Here is a 19,994-nt window from a genome sequence, read left to right on the forward strand (position 1 = left end):
TCCCAGTGTAACAACTCCGGCTTCACCACTGGAGAAACACTTGGAGGCTCAGTTTAACTTTTCATTTCAATGGAAATACGTCCTCACTTTCACCAGTTTCATCCCTGCCACGTTGATGTGGGCCCTAAAAAAATTCAGGTATCTCATGCAAGAGGATGGTGGAAACGGCACTGCCTTTCCGCTCTTAGCCCAGACAGTCTTCTAAGGCAAATCCCTTCTCTGACAGGCCCTACAGCTCTCTGCTAATCTCCCTTCTCAGTCCTCATCTGGGATTAAACTATTCAGATTATAGAAATGCCTGTAGACTAACGTCCGTTCTGGTTGTGAACGGCATAAAATGCACATCAGCTTTTCAGGAACATTGGGAAGCTTTCCTGCTGAAGACAGGCTGTAGCGATGGAAAGTGGGGGGGAGAGTGAGATCTTCAGGAAATCAAGAGACGCAGCATGGGGCCGGTGTTGGAGGAACAGGAAGCCATGCAGAGCCAGGGGGTTGCGCCATCTCCCGCCCCCGCTTTCTTACCCAGCATAACCCACATGTTTCCTACTCATAACTGTACTGGTCTCTGGAGTGAGGATTTGAAAGTTTCAGAATGAAGGGGGAGTTGGCTGTGATTGGTCACACAGTAACCCGAATCCCTCATGAATTGTCACAAGTTTGGCAACCTACACGTTTGGGCTTTGTACTAAACCACATTCTGACCCTGAGGCCCCGCTCCTTTCCAGGGGCCTGCATCATCTGGAGCAGGGATTTCTAAACTTCTTTCCCCCCACGAACCACTTGAAAATTGTTGAGGGTCTCTGTGGACCACCTAATGTTACTGTTTCGCCTTTTGTAGCAACTGTAATGTGCTGTGCTATCTGCTCTAGGAATTTTATTTTGTATTTTTATTGATTTTATTTCTTATACGATAAAATACAGTATTCCATACTATAGTACAGTAAAATGAAACATGAGCTTTTGCATACTTTCTCCCTTCTCTCACACTGAACCAACCTTGTAGGGCAATGGGAGCTTTGAGGATTAAGTGCAAGATTTAGTTCTAGGAAAGCTGAGAGGATTGAAGGTTGCTAAAACAAAAGTAGGTGCCAGTAAGAATATCAGAAGAGCACTGCTGGATCAGTCAAAATGGCCCATCTAGTCCAGCATCCTGTTCTCACAGTGGCCAACTAAATGCCTCAAAGGGAAGCCCACAAGTGGGACCCAAGTGCAAGAGTTCTGCAGTTTCCAATACAGTGGTACCTTGGGTTACATACGCTTCAGGTTACATACGCTTCAGGTTACAGACTCCGCTAACCCAGAAATAGTGCTTCAGGTTAAGAACTTTGCTTCAGGTTGAGAACAGAAATCGTGCTCTGACGGCGCGGCAGTAGCGGGAGGCCCCATTAGCTAAAGTGGTGCTTCAGGTTAAGAACAGTTTCAGGTTAAGTACAGACCTCCAGAACGAATTAAGTACTTAACCCGAGGTACCACTGTAACTGGCATTCAGGACACTGCAGTTATCTATGATGCCAGTGGGTTTATTCACAGCGAAGGCCAGATTCCCTTCTGGTGTGGCAGGAATATACCAAAGGTGGGCTGCAGCAGAGGCAAAAGTGAGCAGAGCAATGGAGGTTAATGGTACCTTTGTATAGGCAATAATGGGAGTAAAGGCCTCTGCAGCCTTCCCAGGGCTTGAATTTCCTGTTTGCGACCCGGCGGCAGTAGTACCAAGAATTCTGTCTTAACTTGCCCAGGACAGAGAACCCCTCACATGCCTGAGGCTTCCTCAGCCTTTGGCTGCTTCGCTAAGCTACCTTAATGGTGTGGGTGTGCAGCTTGAAACTGCCATTGTGCTCCAAGTCGTTTTAAATGCCGGGAACTTATAAAGAGTATGGCCCCTTTCCCAAAAGAGCTGCCCCACTATGAAATCCGGGCCTCCGCAACTTCTGTAAAAGGAACCACCAACTATTACCCATGAGCAAGCAATGCCAGAGGCCTGCAGGTAGCAGGTAAAAAGGTAAAGGTGCCTCTGACTGTTAGGTCCAGTCGCGGACGACTCGGGGGTTGCACGCTCATCTCACTCTATAGTCTGAGGGAGCCAGCGTTTGTCTGCAGGCAGCTTCTGGGTCGTGGCCAGCATGAAAGCTGCTTCTGGCGAACCAGAGCAGCGCACGGAAACACCGTTTACCTTCCCGCTGGAGTGGTACCTATTTATCTACTTGCACTTTGACGTGCTTTCGAACTGCTAGGTGGGCAGGAGCAGGGACCGAGCAACGGGAGCTCACCCCGTCCCAGGGATTCGAACCGCCGACCTTCTGATTGGCAAACCCTAGGCTCTGTGGTTTAGACCACAGTGCCACCCGCGTCCCCACAGGTAGCAGGTAACAGCCATCTATTCTGGGCAATTCCTCACAACACATTGTTGGTACCTTTCATATCACCCTTTGCTGACCTACTGGCAATACCTATTATAACTATCCTGCACCACGGCTACTTTGTAACCCAGGATGGAGAACCCAAGGGCTTCTCTAGGTACACCTTGGGATGTCTCCCCAAGCCACAAATCTTCCCTAGCCACATCCCTCCGCATCTCCTGCTCTGCACCCTCCTTGGGCGTTTTTGCCTGCTTGGAATGTCATAGAATCATAGAGTTGGAAGAGACCAGGACAGAGATGTTGGAGTGGGGGGTCCCACCCATTTGTGTCTGGCACAGAGCTACTTCCTTTGTTACCTTAATGGCCCATACTTAGAAGGCTATTACCTCACCTGGAAGCTAGCCTGGCTATTCCTGGAACTGAAGCTCTGCTGGATCCAGGAATTAGAAGGTTGCTCAGGCATACAACCTACCCCGCCAAAACTCGTAGCAATACATAAATATGTGAAGGGAAGGGGAATAACATGTGTAAGGAATCTAATATGAGGTAGTTGGGGGGGGGCTATGTAGGTGCAGAAATGGAAGAGCTCAATGGAAGAAATTCGACTCCACCATCTTAGCTGTCGGCGAGGCGGTCCCTCCTTCCGTCCGCTTTTGGGCGAGAGGGGAGAACCGCAGTCGTATCGGTGGGGGGACTTTTCCCTATCCCTTTGGCAGAAATAAACTCGGTAACGCCGCATGCGGCTTCTACCACGCATATGGCAACCGCCGAGTCTCAACCGGAAGTTAATTCTCCAAGCTAATTGCCCTGTACCCCTAGGAGCAACAACGGCGCGTGGTGGAAGAGAGAATTGCGCCTATGCCGGCGGAACCACAAAGTTGGGGAAATAGCGTGTAACAACCCGAGCTCTTCCGGCGGAAGTTGCGGAGCCAAGCACGGGAACCGCCGGGGACCTATTTATTGGAAGAACCGGCCGCTGGCGGTGGGAGTGGCGAGCGCCGGAATGGCGGATTCGGGGCTGGGAGATGTGGAGTCTCTGCCCCGCGGGGGCTTTCGGTGTCGCCTCTGCCATGTGGCGGTGGCCAATAGTGAGTGGGGCCGAAGGTCGGGAGGTGGGGCCTGTGCTGCGGGTGGACAAAGGTTTTATATTGTCCTACGCACACGCACCAAAAGAGAGAACTCAGTCTGGTACTCTGCACGTGGCCAGAGGCACTCTCTTCTCTCTTGCTCAAATGCTTCCAAGGCTGAACTTGGACTCGAGTCAAGTGTTCTGTCTCGGAAGGGCAGGAGGGCAGAGATGGGCAGCCCTTCAGGCTCCCATATCTTGGCCAGCGCTGATGGGAATTAAGAGCCCAGCACCGTCTGAAGGGCTGCAGTTGCGCAGCTCCTGCTGCGGGGTTACTCTTCTGCCCACCCCTTGAGAAATTCCTGTATATTTCAAAACTTTTCAGCTGAAGTGAAGGTTTTGGTGATACGAGGAAGCTGTGATTAAGGAAAATTTCGCCTGTTGCAGGGTTTTTTGGAGCCTTCTGAGAAGTAAAGTTACACACTTGAGGTGCCTCACTTATGAACAGCAGCTAACGTACAAGAGTCCTAAACCATGGAAAGAAACGTATTTCCTTGTGTTCTTAAGCAATGAATATATATGTATATTTTTTCTTCTGTGAGAGCAGCTGAGCCGACCCTTTTACCTTTAGTATGCACATGGAACAGTGGTCTTGCGAAAGGGCCCCATGCAGTTAAAATCAGTTTCGTATTCCTCTGTATACACTTTCCAAGCTGTTGACATCTAGAAAATAGGGAGGCAAAAGTGCTCATGGCGTTCCAAATTTGGCCTTAATCAGTTATTGAAAAGCATTATCCATACCAGTTTTGAGTGATGGGGAAAGCTATTGTTCTTATTTATTAATTTGATATACTGCCTTGAAGATCACATGGCAGTTTACAACATAAAAACATAGTAACATAATAGCAGAACAACAACGACACCCATGCGCATTTAAATGTCATATATTGTATCACTCAGAGGCCTGGTTGAAGAGGAATGTTTTCGCCTGGCACCTAAAAATATGTAATGAAGGCAACCAAGTGTGCCTTATATACCGTAAATAAATCCTTATTTTTGCAATGCAAACAGCTTACAAACAGATTTCAAAGTGATGGAAGACCACACCTTTGCCTCCCTCACACCTGATGCCACATAAGACATCAGAAGTAGCGTAGGTGGATTGTAGTTTTGGGGAAAATGCCCTTGTGAAGCCCACTACAGTGACCAGACACCGGTTCAAAATGGCTTTTACCTGATTTTTATGTCAGGTGTGTCATTTTGATGTTTTGGGTGACATTGCATATTGGTGCTATCCAACTCCAAATCCCCTGATTTCACCCAGCTTCATATGGATGTTAACTATTTTTATTTGTGTGTGCGTGTTTTGTTAACAGATTCATTTGAAAGTGAAGGTTTCAGGGTATTTAAGTGGCAAGTTACTTTAATGGCCCCCTGAGCCTTATATCTCAGCTCAGTCATTGAGATAATCTACAGGAGCATTGTAATGGTGCCCTGTGTTACAGAGGCCTGACTGATCTCAGCTAAAAACCAGCCATTTAGTGTTGCTGGTCCCATGTGATGGAAAACTCCGGCAGAGATTTGGCAGGCACCCTCACTTTTGACTTTCAAACACCTCTTGAAGACTTATTTTTATGTCGATAAGCCTATTCAGTTTTAAGAGTAGACAGGCATTTTAATGATGATTTTGCGTGTTAATGGCATTTTATGTTTTGCTGTATTTGTATTGTATATATCGTAGTAGACTGCATTGATATTTTACATCAGATGGCGGAATGTAAATACTTTTATATTATTACCATTTATTTATTCAACTTGTATCCAGCCCTTCCTCCCAAAGGAGCCCAGGGTGGCAAACATATCACTACAAAAATCATTTTAAAACCAATATTAAGTAACGATCTTGGAGTTCTGTGTTGGAGTAAGTGTGTTGGAGTTCTGGAACTTTTTTTATTATACTTGGTTTGCTTCGTATTGCTTTTAAATGTTTATTGATGTAAACTGCTCTGGGGTCATCATGTCAAAAGGGCAATATTAAAAGCTGATTAAAATAAGCAAACCAAAGCCTTGGTTTTTCTGCTGCAGAACCCAGCCTGGATGACCACCTTCGTGGGAAGAAACACCAGCGCTTGGAAAACCTCCGCACTGTCCGGCAGGCCCAAGAGCTTCGCAGTGTGTTTGTCAGTGGTTTTCGGAAGGGGACGCCAGCCTCTGAGCTGAGTGATTATTTCCAGGCCTATGGGGAGGTGGCCAATGTGGTGATGGACAAGGATAAGGTATAGCCTTTGGCATCAAATAGGTAAAACCTCGATAGCTGCTTCTTAGGAACATAGGAAGCTGCCTTAAACTGAACCAGGGAGTCCATCTAGCTCAGTATTGTTTACTCTGATGGGCAGCAGCTCTCCAGGGCTTCAGGGGGGTTCTTTCTCATTCCTACCTGGAGATGCTGGGGATTGAACCTGGGTCTTTGCATGCCAAGCACATGAGCAAAAGAAAGAGCACATACAGCAAGAGACATAAAGCACTATATTAAAATGGTTTCAGTTCTCCCTTCAGTTCATTTCACAGAGAATGATACCATCCAAGAGTGCATTACTTTTGGGTTCCTACCACTTTCAATATTTAACACACTCCGGTTGAATAAGCTTTGCAGGGGAGCAGGAAAATGAACGTTTATGAGACAGATAAGAACATAAGCAGAGCCTGCTGGATCAGGCCAGTGGCCTGTCTAGTTCAGCATCACATAGTGGCCCACCAGGTGCCTCTGGGTAGCCTGCAAGCAAGGCCTGAGCACAAGAGCCCTCTGCCCTCCTGTGCCTTCCAGCAGCTGATATTCATTTTTTCAATATTTTATTAATTTTCCAAAAATAACAGAGATAAAAAACAACAGTACGTCTTCATAATCAAACAGAAAAAGAAAATAGTTGACTTCCCCCTAGTCCCTTCCCTGGTTCTATTGTTTATCATCATACCACATCTCCATTTTATATTGAAAAATCATTGAAATTGCTTATTGTCTATTCATAATGTCATTACAAGTGCAGTCATACCTCGGGTTGAAGTAGCTTCAGGTTGAGCGTTTTCGGGTTGTGCTCTGCGGTGACCTGGAAGTAACAGAGCGTGTTACTTCTGGGTTTCGCCGCTCACGCATGCGCAGACGCTCAAAATGATGCTGTGCGCATGCGCGGAAGCGGCGAAATGCGACCTGCACAGTCGCGGGTTGCGTTTGCTTCAGGATGCAAACGGGGCTCTGGAACGGATCCCGTTCGCATCCAGAGGTACCACGGTATTTCTAAAATCCTGCTAATGTACAGTGGTACCTCAGGTTAAGTACTTAATTCGCTCTGGAGGTCTGTTCTTAACCTGAAACTGTTCTAAACCTGAAGCACCACTTTAGCTAATGGGGCCTCCTGCAGCTGCTGCACTGCCGAGGCATGATTTCTGTTCTCATCCTGAAGCAAGTTCTTAACCTGAAGCACGAGTCTGTAACCTGAAGCGTATGTAACCTGAAGCGTATGTAACCCGAGGTACCACTGTATTAACCTGTCTATCAGCCCAGCAGCTGATATTCAGAAGCATTCTTCCTCTGACAGTGTGTAGTCATCCTGGCTAATAACCATTGATAGCCTTTATCTCCATGAATTTGTCTCCTCCTCTTTCAAAGCCATCCCAGTTGGTGACCATCCCTGCCTTCTTTGGGGTCAAGTTCCATAACTGAACAATGCACCACGTGAAGAAGAACTTTCTTTTATCTGCCCTGAATGTTCTAATATTCAGCTTAATTGGATGTTCCCAAGTCTATGAGAGAGGGAGAACAAATTTTCTCCGTCCACCTTTGCCCTGCCTAATTTTTTCCACCTCTGTCACCTCACCTCTTGCCTGCTTTTTTCTTGAAACGACAAACCCCCAAATGCTGGAACCTTTCATCATAGGGGAGTTGCTCTCTCCTCTTGACCATTTTGGTTGCCCTTTCCTGAATATTTCCCAACTCCTTTGTTCCCAAGACTTAAAGAGGCTTAACCTTCAAAAGCTTTTCACATGCAGCTTTATTGGCAGTAAATTCCATTGAACACAGTGGGACGTCTGAGTAAACACGCGTAGGAGTGGGTTGCATGTTTTCAAAATAACATTCCATTGGGAAAAATCCAACTGCAGCAGGCCTAGGGAGTTGTTCACAGTCATTTTAATGATCATTCTATTCTGCTTGTAATGGTCTTTTAGAAATGTTTTTATATTGCTGTACACTGCCCTGACATTTTTGTCAGAGGACAATACACAGAAATATTTCCTGCCCTCTGGACCACCTAGCTGGAGGAAGACTTACCGTATTTTTCTCTCTATTGGACGCACCGGACCATAGGAGGGGGAGAACGGGGGGGGGGAATTTCCCCTTGTTCTCCCCCTCTAAGTCAAGGTGCGTTCTATGCGTTCAAAGACCTGCTCTTTGGGGCTGGCGGGGGGGGGGGAGCGCTGCTTTCCCCCACCGCCAGCCCCAAAGACCAGGTCAGGGAACAGCGGGAAGGCGGCGCTCTGCTTCCCCGCTGTCCCCCCAGCTTGTGGGGCTGGCGGTGGGGAAAGCAGCACTTCTCCCCACCGCCAGCCTCCAAACCAGGTCGGGGAACAGTGGGAAGGCAGCGCTTCGCCTCCCCGCTGTCCCCCGAGCTTGTGGGGCTGGCGGTGGGGAGAAGCGCTGCTTTCCCCACCGCCAGGCTCCACACCAGGTCGGGTTTGAAGGCTGCTATCCGCAAGCCTTGGGAGCCCAACGGGAACTTCCACCAGGCTCCCCAGGGTTGCGGATATCTCCCCGAAGCCTGGAGAGCGAGAGGGGTCAGTGCGCACCGACCCCTCTCACTCTCCAGGCTTCAGCGAAAGCCTGCATTCGCTCCATAGGATGCACACACATTTCCCCTTCATTTTTGGAGGGGGAAAGTGCGTCCTATAGAGGGGGAAATTCGGTATTTGTTAACTCAGAAAGCCGACATCATGCATGTTCATCCTAATAAAGGGTGTTGTTTCTCTTGATCTGTTCATTCTGTTTTAAAGATATTAATCTATTAAGGCTGAGCATTGCTTCTTCTTTTTTTAGACAGGGCAGGAGGATTGTGAGATGACCCAGAAACTGACATTCTTTTCTTTTCTCTTGCCTCACGCGCTGCTAGGGAGTCTATGCGATTGTGGAGCTACAGAATGAGACAGTGCTGGAGAAAGTATTGGCACAGCCCCAGCACAGCCTGGGGGGTCAGAAGCTGCGTGTCAAGCCTCGAGAGAAGAAGGACTTCAAATACACGCCCCCCAGGAAGCAGGGGTCAGCCAGACAAGGACAGCTGAGCCCCGAGAAGTTGGCACAAAGGTTGTGCCAAGCTGACAACGTGAGTGAACTCTGGTTTCTTTTTCTTGCCCTGTCTGTAACTTATTTCTGATCCAAGTGCTGGAGGAGACTGAATGGATGTGGTTGCTTGATAGGACTAGCAACAGCTTTAAAAGTATTAAACCCAAAGCCTTGCTATTGGTCTCCCGCCTGCAGGTGGGAAAAGGGCCGTAGCTCACCGGCAGCGTATTTGCTTTGTGTGCAGAAGGTCCCAGGTTCAATCCCTGGCATGGGAAAGATTCCATGTCTGAAACCCTGCAGAGCTGCCAGCCAGTGCAGACAGTAGAGAGCTAGATGGATGTAATGGTCTGATTCTGTATGAGGCAATTTCCTGTGCTCCTTTTTAAACCAGCTGTTCAGTTAGGATCATGGGGACTGGAATATTCCTTTGTTTTTTGGGCAGAAACCATAGCTCTGTGGTAGAGTATCTGCATGCAGGAAGTCCCAGGTTCAAGCCCAGGCATCTGCAATCAGAGCTGGCAAAGACTCCTGTCTAAATCCTGAACAGCTGCTACCAGTCAGTGTAGACACTACTGGCCTAGATGACCCCAGTAGTCTGACTTGGGTATAAGGCAGTTTCCTTTGTCCCTATGTTTCCAGGTGGATGCCCAGATGTCTTTGATGGTGCAGCTCTTTGAGTTCTCCGAGAGCGAACGACGCCTGCGGGACTTGCTGGTCACTCTCTTCCAGGAGGTGTTCCTGGAGTTTTTCCCCGGTAAGCTGCTGCCCTGGACCTCTGCTGATTGTCCAACCTTGGATCTTCATTTGACCTTTCACCCCCCCCCCTCTCCATTCCCAGGTTCTACTGTTCTCCCCTTTGGTTCCTCGGTGAATGGCTTCGATGTCTCTGGCTGCGACCTGGATTTGTTCCTGGACCTCGAGAAGACAAAAAACTTCCAGGCCTCTGCCAAGCGACCTAGCGGGCCACAGGTGAGGCCCAGAGCAGAGGACATGAACAGTAGATGGAGTTACGAATGTCTCCTTCAGTCTTTCTTAGACTAGGAGTGGGAAATCCTTTCAGCCTGACAGCCACCTGTCCTGCTAGGCAACCTTTCAGGCAGTGGGTCATGGCATGTGGGCCTTGGAAGCCTACCCAAAAGGGAATCTGGCCCTGAGACTGAAAAACATTTCTCGCTTCTGGTGCAGCAGTCATGCCGTCCTCCATTAATCAACAGCCCTAGTTGTAGCTGCTGTTATTCTTACATGGATCTGGCTGCCACGAGCCGAGGGTGATGGCTGCTACCTTGTCAAATTGATGGAGTTGAGGTTAGTTGACTGTTAACCACCATGATGTCAAATGGAGCATCCCTGCCCGGAGGCAGCCTGTTTCAGAATTCCAGAGGTCAATGGCATAGGAAGTTGCTTTAAGCTGAATCAGTGGAGTCCATAAGGACATGTCCTCAGCTGGCCCCTGCTTACCCACTTCCTTTTAAAAAAAAATAAAAAAAATTAGTTTTTTTTTAACATATCATTTTCAACAGTAATTAAACATACTTTTGCATCTTATTTTTGACTTCCATCAATCCTGTCTGAAAATTTTCCAATCTAATCTCTCAGTATGCATTTCTTATCTTCCCTATTACATTTCAAACTCATAACCAATAACTCTATCTTTTTATACTTTGTAACACTTTGTATATTTCTCCTTACAAAACTTCTTGTAGCCCTACTAGCGTAATTTGTTGATTACAGTTGCTCTTCAAATAATTCATATACTTCTTCTAATCTTCTGTAAATCTCTGGTCCCGCAGGTTTTGAATCCTTCCTGTCATTTTGTCCAATTGTGCATAGTCCATTAATTTCGTCTGCCATTCTTCTTTCATCGGAATTTCTTCTTGCTTCCATTTCTGGGCTAATAATACTCTTGCCGCAACCCACTTCCTTACTTCCAACCAGTCTAGGAGGTGGCACCTAGTCTAAGTGTTGCCTTTGTAGAATGCTGTAGGGAGGAGGATGGAGACAAGAGCATATCTTCTTGGTTCCATCTATCCTTGGCTGTGGTTTCCCCCTACTGCTGGATTTCCTCTCTTCCCACCCTGCCAGTCCTAATGAGTACTAGCTCTCACAGCTTCCAAGGAGCCGCATGCAAAAGTGGGTGGACTAATGGATGTGACTCTTTTGCCTTTGTACAGCAGGCACTCCCAAGTCAGAGCAGTGGCGTAGCGTGGGTTGTCAGCACCCGGGGCAAGGCAAGTAATTTGCACACCCCCCCCCGCTGCACTGTCCCTCCCCCAGATAGTCCCTCGCTCTCTCTCCGCACCGCACGCCTGGCACCCTCCCCTCCACAGTGGGCGGCGACCCGGCGGCTCAGATCGGATTCGCACAGCCAGCACTGCAGTGAGAGAGAGTAAGTGAGCCAGGTAGGGGCAGAGAGCTGTGAGTGCGAGCGTGCCCCCCCCCCCAGATGTTGCGCCCGGTGCGGCCGGCCCCCCCCCCTGCACCCCCCACGCTATGCCACTGAGTCAGAGGTTGCTACATGCACAAAATTCTCTCCACCCCCCCATCCTGGTAACCTAGACGCATGCTTCCTGTTCACTAACAGATTCCAGCCAAGGAAAAGCACTTGAGGAGGGTGTGGAGCAGGGCTGGAGAAGGCGGAGTGGCCAGTTAGCGATGCCTAGAGGTCTCCGTTCTCTCCACCCTTGTTTTAGGCCTCATGTCCACTATACATTTAAAGCAGTATCCTCCTACTTTTGAACAGTCACGGCTTCCCCCCCAAAGAATCCTGGGAAGTGTAGTTTGTTTAGGGTGCTGAGAGTGGTTAGGAGACACATACTCATTCTACCCCCACAGAGCTACAGTTTCTAGAGCGGTTTAACAACCGGGGAACTCTGGGGATTGTAGCGTGCAGGTGCCAGGTTTAATCCCCAGCATTTCCAGGCAAGGCTGGGAAAGATAGCCTGTCTGAAACCTACTGCCACTTGGACAGTGCACAGTTAGACGTTCCATTGCTCCAACCTGGTATAAGGCAGATTCCTACACCGAAAAGAGGTCTGCAACGCACTAGAATCTACATGAAGTGCTGGGAGAGATCTGAAACCCAGGAGAGATGCTGCCAGTCAGAGTAGCCAGCACTGGGCCAGGCAGAGAAACACTCTGATTCAGGATAAAAACAGCTTGTTCCAAATGCACCTTCTCCTCCAGGCTGAAGATGGAGCCAGCGTGGAGCTGGACTCGTGCTCGGAGGACTCCATCCTGAGCGATATTGACTTGGCTTCCGCCACAGTGCCTGAAGTGCTGGAGTTGGTTGCCGCCGTGATGCGGAAGTGCGTTCCGGGAGTCCACAACGTCCAGGCCGTGCTGACTGCCCGCCGGCCGGTTGTCAAGTTTTGGCACAAGGAGTCGGGCCTGCGTGGCGACATCTCCATAAACAACAAGTACGGGGGCTGTGTGTGTGTGTTTGTGTGCGTGAATCCCTTTACTAAATTTTGCATTGTTGCATTACACCTTTGGCCCTCCTGGATGTTGTTGAACCACACTCCCATCACCCCTGGCTGTTGCCCATGCTTGCTAGGGCTAATGGGAGTTTTTGTTTTGCAACATCTGGAGGGCCAAAGGTTCTGTAATGGTTCTAGGGGTTGCTCGTGCGTAAGTTGCCGCCACTCCTGGCTAGGTTACCTGGTTGAACCCTTTCTGTCTGGACAGCCTCAAGTTTCGTGGCTGCCTCAGTCGCTGTCAGAATCTGTCAGTGGGCGTTTCTTGAACCTTTTCCACCGTAAAAGCTGTTTGACGCCCAGTCTCCTCCTACTCTCCCTGCGCGGAAGTCTTCTGCGCAGAGAGGGTGTGGGCAGCGGAGTACCCGTACTCTCTCCGCTGGTCTCCAGCGAGGAGTCCTGGAGCCACCTCTCCGATTCCTCCATCTGCCCCCCTTCTCCACTGGTGTTAAGCTGATTTCCTTCCCCAGCGGATGGGCTGCCTCTCTCCCTACTGGGACCCTCTCTGGCATCCCTCTGGAGCCTTCTCTCCGCCTCCAGCTCCGATGGCAGTTCCCTGACAGGTTCTTTCCATTTTATTTATTATTATTAAGTTATTGAATTTATAGCCTGCCTTTTCTCCGAAGGAGCCCAGAGCGGCAAAAGGTTACACGATTTAAAAACCAAAAATAAAGCAAATGCATTCTACAATAGATTAAAACATACTGAAACTAGTTACAGATACAACATTCTAAAACACAATTACAATGTAAAACATATACTTCCTTCCAATGATCTCAAGGTTTCCAGAAACAGTATTCTTCAGCCACCAAATGCCTTGATAAACAGGAACATTTTCAGATTCCTCATAAAAGTTAAGAATGATGGAGACAGGCGGGGGGGGGGCGCTAGGGGCGCATTGGAAGATGGCTGACAATACCATCTCTCCGGCTCACACAAGGAAATTAAGAGGCTGATATGGGAGTATGCAGCCTCCCTTGTTACCCCAGGGAATGGGGAAACACTGCCTTCGCCTGCGGTGCCAATAAATCACCCCCAAGTTTGAAAGATGCAGGGGGTGAGGGCACTAGGCGCACAGCCCTTGTGTGGGTTCTCGGCTCTCCCAGATGCTGTCTCCGATAGCCGCCTGGTTGCAGCAGCTCAAAATAAACAATTAGAGAGCAGCAAATGCACATGTTTCGAGTGAAGAATGGGAGTTGAGACTGCTATGTGAAGTGACCTCTGTGAAGTTGAGCGACGGGCTGGATTCAACAGGAAAATATATCAAGAAGAAGACACATCAAAGGGTCGGTATGTCGGAATTGGGGGGGGGGACTTTTCTTTTTTCATCTTATGTGATTACCTAACAATCCCCCCCCCAAGGAGAATCGTTGCAACTACTGATTATAAGCAGGATGATTAAGAACTGTATGGAAATGAATTACTAATCAAAGAGATGGTTTGTGGAATATCTGGAAAGGAATGAAAGGCCTTTGGAATGACGCAGTTATAAAAAGAGACTCGCTAGGAAGCAGGCCTTGTTGTAGGATTTACGATCGAGGGGGAGGAGACCATGGCTTTGTTATCATATTGGACTGTGAGTTTGACCTGGCAGAACCCCCTAAGAAGATCGAGGAGAGAGTGACAGGCCTGCGAGGATTAATGGGCAGACTTTAAGAATGTTTTGTACGGAAGTGTTGAAATGGCGTCTGTCTGTTTGAATATGGCTCTTGGAGGAATGGAAAATCTACACAGGACTATAACAACGTTTGTTTTTAACCCGCTTGTGGAGACTATCAGAGGTCACAAAGAAAGGAATATATGATAACAACAAGAAGATGAGGAAAACAATAAAGAGAAGATTGGACAGAACTGTGAATACTATTTGGACAGAACTGTGAATATTAAAGCAGCAGCAAGAGAGATGTTTGGATCCCTTTCTGAGCTCAAAGCATGGGTACCCTCAACAAAAATTTAAAAATTTGGCTCTGTAATTTGGAATTAATGTGATTTGATTGGTTTGTTAATAAAAATTATCTTAAAAAAAAAAGAATGATGGAGACAGGCACACGTCACTAGGGAGGACATTGCACAGTCAGGGAGCCACCGCTGAAAAGGTCATGTCATCGATCAGTGCCAGTCAGGCAGCCCCCAGTGGTGGCACTACGAACACGACCATTTAAGTACACGAGGTCTCAGGGAATTGTTTCTTAGGAGTTGATTTCCTCTCTCGTTTTGGTGCTTGATATTTTCAAAATGAGACAGATGTTGCAAACGAGACCCTTTCCCCACTTCCGTATTAGCTCTATGCTCAGGGGGTGCAGGGGAGCTGCCTCGTTGTGTCAGGGTCCTGACTTACTGTCCTCTTCTCTGAATTCTCTCTCCATGGCAGGCTGGCCATCTGCAACACGCGCTTCCTGCAGCTTTGCACCGAGATGGACGAGCGAGTGCGGCCTTTGGTCTATGTAGTGCGCTATTGGGCAAAGCAGCAGGCGCTGGCAGGTAAAGTGGAGAAGCAAGGGGGGGAAGGGGACTCAACAGAACTTGTGAATGGAGATGACAGCCCATAGCAACTCAGTGGAGGAGCATCTGCTTTGCATGCAGAAGGTCTCTGGTTCAGTCTTCAGCATCTTTAGCTTGGGCTTGGAGAGACTCCTTGCTTGGGTCCCTGGAGGGTTGTCGCCCATCAGTGTAAACACCTGAGATGTACCGTACGTTTTTAGGACCCCCTTTATTCCTTTGACTGCAGTTCGTTTAAATGCTGAATTTTAAAGTGTTGTAACCTGCTAGCGAAGGGCAGGTAATAAATTTAATCGTCGTCGTCATTTGGAGCTACAAAAATGTGCCATGGGTGTCAGCTACAAAATGGCTGCCATGGAATGGAATGGCCACCATATCTAAAAGAGCAGACTGAGAGATGAAGGCCTACAAAATAATGTGGGCATTCCCTGCCTCCCCACAACCAGCCACCCCATCAGTGAGGAAAGGGAGCCTGTGGCAGTCACTCCCTCACTGCATCTGCCCCCTGTTCAGAATGGAGGGGAGGGGTAGGAGCCAATCAAATGTAGGTATGTTTAAGGGGGCGTGTTCACTGTTGATTGGCTGAGCCAGTGCAAACAGGAACTGAACCACAAGAGCAAATGTCTACTGTGCACTTTGGGTTTTTAAGAGATATATTTACCGAGACCTTTTGTAGGTACCATGAGGGTTTCTGGCGACCAAGGGCGCCACATTGGTGATCCCTTCGATAAAGCTTCAAATTCTGCAGGCTGTGGCCCAGGGAGGGAGGGGTCTCGTGGCAGTGGGATGCCAGAGCTTTATTTCCACTTAACCTCCTTTCTTCTCTTGACAGGGAACCCATTTGGCGGAGGCCCCCTCCTCAATAACTATGCCCTGACCCTGCTGGTGCTTTTCTTCCTGCAGACACGCACCCCACCCATTCTGCCTACGGTCGCCCACTTGAAGGAGCTCTCAGGTACCTACCCTCCCACCCCAAAAAAGCAAGCTGGGGTTCTGAACAGCTTTATTTATCGCTTAGCTAGATCCTGGTTTTGCCCTCCTTCTTGTTATTTATGTTGTACAAATTGTTAACACCCACTTTGGGCTTCCTTGTGGGAGGAAAAGCAAGGTGCAAATATTGAACGGTATTCCCAGTCCCTGCAGCCACTGGCTACACACAGACGTCTTTGTACCTGTCTGTTCTGGTGAGATCACCTGAAATGAGGACAGCAATTCATTTGATGCTGAAAGACACTGACCTGGGGAGGGAAGGGTTCAGGGTTCATTTTGTAGTTCGTTTTTTGAAATGTAAAAGATTAATAAACCTAAAGATTAATGAATACACACACACACACACAAATGTGCTATTCCTGGCAATGCTTCTGGAAAAAGTGTTCTCACTCTCCTCTCCTACCTAGTGGAAGAGGAACACACTGTGGTGGACGGCTGGGACTGCAGCTTCCCCAAGGATTCTGCACGGCTGGAGCCCAGCGGGAACAAGGAAGATCTTTGTGAGTTGCTCTCAGGAGGTTAAAACCCAGATTAAATTGGAAACTTTCCTGTTATTCTCCTTTAAATGTGCAGGTGGGAGTCTAGGACATTGGCCATAGCTCAGTGGGACAGTATCTGCTTTACATGCAGAAGAAGGTCCCCCATTCACTCTCCAGGTTGGGCTGGGAATGTCTTGTGCCTAAAAGTCCTGGAGCTGCCAGTCCATGTGAACAGGACTGAGTTAAACGGGTGGTCTGCCTCCGCATAAGGCAGCTCCCTTTTTAAATCTTTATTTTACAGTGGTGCCTCGCAAGATGAAAAGAATCCGTTCCGTGAGTCTCTTCGTCTAGCGGTTTTTTTGTCTTGTGAAGCAAGCCCATTAGCGGATTAGCGCTATTAGCGGTTTAGCGGCTATTAGCGGCTATTAAAGGCTTAAGGGATTAGCGGATTAGCTGCTAAAAGGCTATTAGCAGCTTAGTGCCTTAGAAAAAGGGGGTGAGGAGCGGGGGGGGGGGGGAACCCAGGAATCGCAAGACATTTTCGCAAGACATTTTCGTCTTGCGAAGCACCTCCAAAACGGAAAACCCTTTCGTCTAGCGGGTTTTCCGTCTTGCGAGGCATTCGTCTTGCGGGGCACCACTGTATTTAGAACAGCGGTTCCCAAACTCAGGTCTCCAGCTGTTTTTGGACTACAACTCCCATCATCCCTAGATAGCAAGACCAGTGGCGAGGGATGATGGGAATTGTAGTCCAAAAGCAGCTGGAGACCCAAGTTTGGGAAACACTTATTTGGAACCATGAGGGCTAGAATCCTTATTTTTAGGGGAAGGGGAGCAGCTCGGTGGTGAAGCACCTGCGTTGATTGCAGAAGGTTCCAGGTTGAATCCCAGGCATCTCCAGGTAGGACTGGAGAAAGATTCCTGGTAGAGCTGGGATGAGATTCCCTGCTTTGAAACTGACTGCTGCCTGTCAGTGTAGACAAGACTGGTGCATGAGGGACCAGTGGTTTGACTTAGTATAAGGGAGCTTCCTATGTGATGGAAGCACTGAACTGCTGTTGGTAGTCCTTTGTGCAAAACCTCCCTCGCATCTCCATGGCTCACTGGCTGCCGGCCACTTACGTTCCAGGCTCTCTCCTGTCCGAGTTCTTCCGCGTCTTCGAGGACTATGACTTCGCTGGCTGCGTGATCTCGCTGTGGGAGGGCCGTCCGCTGCCCCTGCCCAGCTTCCTGTCCTCCTCTGAAGCGGGCAGCAAGCTCAAGCTGGGGCCCTTCAACCTCCAGGACCCCTTTGAGCAGAGCCACAACGTCGCCGCCAACGTCAACGAGAAGACGGCGCTGCGGTTCCAGCGCTGCTGTTGCAACGCAGCCAAGTACTGCCGCAGCCTGCAGTACCAGCGCAAGTCCAGCAAGGGAAAGATCTGGGGGCTCGTCCGCCTGTTTCAGCCGGGCGCCACCGAAGCTCCGGCTGCTGAGAACTTTGTCATAGGCCTTCCCCTAACAATGCCCGCCCAAGCCCATGAGCTTCTGGGCCAGGCCGGGGACTTCCACCTCCTTTGGTTCCAGAAGGTCTGTGCTAGCGTAGCCTTTGTCTTAAGGGACGTGCTGAAATGTAGCTGTGTGGAGGTGGGGCAGGGGCTTGGGGAGGAGCAGGAAGTCTCTGAGGTGAAACAGGAAGAGGAGGAGTTGGAAGCAAAGACTCAGCAGCTATCGGTAGGCTCCAAGCGTCCTCTAGACGAGGGAGGGAGCAATGTCTCTCTGCCCGCTAAAAGGCTGCGAGCTGATGATTTGCTCCCTGGTGAGGAGAGCATGACCTGGAGCTGCGCCGTCTGGCATCGCGTGTGGCTGGGCCGTCGCCGCATCCGGCGGCAGCTCCAGGGGCCGGAGCCCGAAACCCAGCAGCAAAAGGCCAACTCCTTGGAGCTGGAAGCAAAAGTGTCCGAGGCCATTTCCCAGCAGGAGTGCGAAGCAAGGCCCACAGACCCTCTCTTCCAGTTCACCGTTTGTGCCCAGGCCAGCAGGGGTGGCACTTCCCGCGAGCAAGACACACGCATCAGCCTGAGATTCTCAACAGACCCTGAGCAAGCGTCCGTCTTCCAGGAGTTCTTCCACTTCCTGCAAGGTTTTTTGCCCCGAATGGTGGAGCAGCAACTGGTTAGCAAGGCCTGAGTCCCCCGAGTGAGGGCATCAAGCTATGTATTTGTGAACAGTTACAGATTTGTGTTTATTTATTTTTGCATATTTTTCTTACTGCCAATGTGAATATGAAAACATGGCCAAAACCCATTTCCACATCTCTCTTTATTTCATTTATTCTTATCCTGCCTCAAAGTGACAAGAGAAGGAGCACAGATTTAACCTGTGTCTTCGTTTGTGTTTTTACAGCCTGGTAGCCAAGGGTGGGGAACCGCTAGCCTGCAGACCAAATTTAGCCCACGAAACATCCCCTAGTGGCCCACAAGGCTGTGTTCCCCAAGTCATGGCCACCCACCCCATACCTGATGTCATAAAAGGTAAAGATAAAGGGACCCCTGACCATTAGGTCCAGTTGTGGCCGACTCTGGGGTTGCGGCGCTCATCTTGTTTTATTGGCCAAGGGAGCCAGCGTACAGCTTCCAAGTCATGTGGCCAGCATGACTGCCGCTTCTGGCGAACCAGAGCAGTGCACAGAAACACTGCTTACCTTCCCCCCAGAGCGGTACCTATTTATCTACTTGCACTTTGATGTGCTTTCGAACTGCTAGGAGGCAGGAGCAGGGACCGAGCAACGGGAGCTCACCCCATCGCGGGGATTCGAACTGCCGACCTGATCGGCAAGTCCTAGGCTCTGTGGTTTAACCCTGTTGCCTGATGTCATCTGTAGCTTCAAACAAACAATTGCTGCCCTGAGGCATGTTCCCACCTTGGTGTGGGAGAGGAAAGTGGTTGGCATCAAAACTGCTGCTCCCATTTTAACAATTGTTTCAGTAGAAACAGCTTTCCTGCCCTGGAGCAAGAGTCAAAGAGCAGCACAGAGGTCCTTTCTGAAAGCCCTTCTGCAAACAGTTCACTCAGTCTGCAAGTTAAGAACTGCAGCTCTGGTGAACCCACTGAGCCTTGAGTGGTGGCCATCTGGGGCCTTTTGTACCACTGGCCCACTGCCAGCCAATACGCTTACTTAGGTAGCATGTGGGGTTCCAATTGGGGAAGTCGCCACCTTTACGACCAAACTCATTTCCTAGCGATTTTCAGTGGCAGGTGGCCAGATCCCTTTTGGTGGGGGTCCCGGGCTTTAAAGCGCTTCGGGCTGCATCTAATTCAGTACCATTTTTGATTGCACAAATAAACTCTGATGGTGATTCTATTTCCACTGTCCCATCAACTGTGTGATAAGCAGTTTAATCTCAAAAACTCTGAATTGTCCTGACTTGGTCAATTTCTTGATAGTCTCTACCTGATTGGCCTGGCAGCCATTAGCAACATATTTGCATAAACATTTCTACTTTGCTGTAATGCTGTGTGGTTCTGCCTTTGCACAGGAGATAAAAAGATGGATTTCCTTGTATGCAACATACTGTAAGCTTTGACTTGCTTCCCAATAATTTTGCCAAAGGGGAAGCAAAATGTTTTCAGATGATGAGTTTGGGGCGAAACAGCACACCAAAAAGAGGAGGAATCGCAAACTTGTTCGGAAATCCTTTGTATACATGCTCAGGGCAAGGGAAGAATTAGAATTCTGCACATGCTCGGGGCCGTTCTCGCTATCACTAGTATTACACGTGCTCCAGGGAGTGGCAGAAGGAGAAAGACTCGAGATTCTGC

The 19,994-nt window shown here is 49.0% G+C and overlaps 1 protein-coding gene across 1 annotated transcript; it reads left to right on the forward strand.

Annotated features, from left to right (window-relative positions):
- The first annotated feature begins 3,266 nt into the window (after positions 1-3,266).
- Positions 3,267-18,475, forward strand: TUT1 (terminal uridylyl transferase 1, U6 snRNA-specific). Its single transcript, XM_083418495.1, has 10 exons — positions 3,267-3,445; positions 5,509-5,699; positions 8,583-8,792; positions 9,392-9,506; positions 9,591-9,721; positions 11,936-12,168; positions 14,597-14,706; positions 15,557-15,679; positions 16,122-16,214; positions 17,323-18,475. The coding sequence occupies exons 1-10, from the start codon at positions 3,361-3,363 to the stop codon at positions 18,360-18,362; spliced, it is 2,331 nt and encodes a 776-aa protein (XP_083274621.1). The 5' UTR covers positions 3,267-3,360; the 3' UTR covers positions 18,363-18,475.
- The last annotated feature ends 1,519 nt before the right edge of the window (positions 18,476-19,994 follow it).

Source organism: Podarcis tiliguerta (assembly GCF_965153285.1).
Source record: "Podarcis tiliguerta genome assembly, chromosome: 16".
Lineage (NCBI taxonomy): Eukaryota > Metazoa > Chordata > Lepidosauria > Squamata > Lacertidae > Podarcis > Podarcis tiliguerta.

Excerpts from the sequence above, each read along its gene's own strand:
- TUT1 (XM_083418495.1), top strand. The coding sequence starts at position 3,361 with ATGGCGGATTCGGGGCTGGGAGATGTGGAGTCTCTGCCCCGCGGGGGC. Across the intron at positions 12,169-14,596 it reads GACATCTCCATAAACAACAA|GCTGGCCATCTGCAACACGC; the intron begins GTACGGGGGCTG and ends TCTCCATGGCAG. Across the intron at positions 16,215-17,322 it reads CGGGAACAAGGAAGATCTTT|GCTCTCTCCTGTCCGAGTTC; the intron begins GTGAGTTGCTCT and ends CTTACGTTCCAG.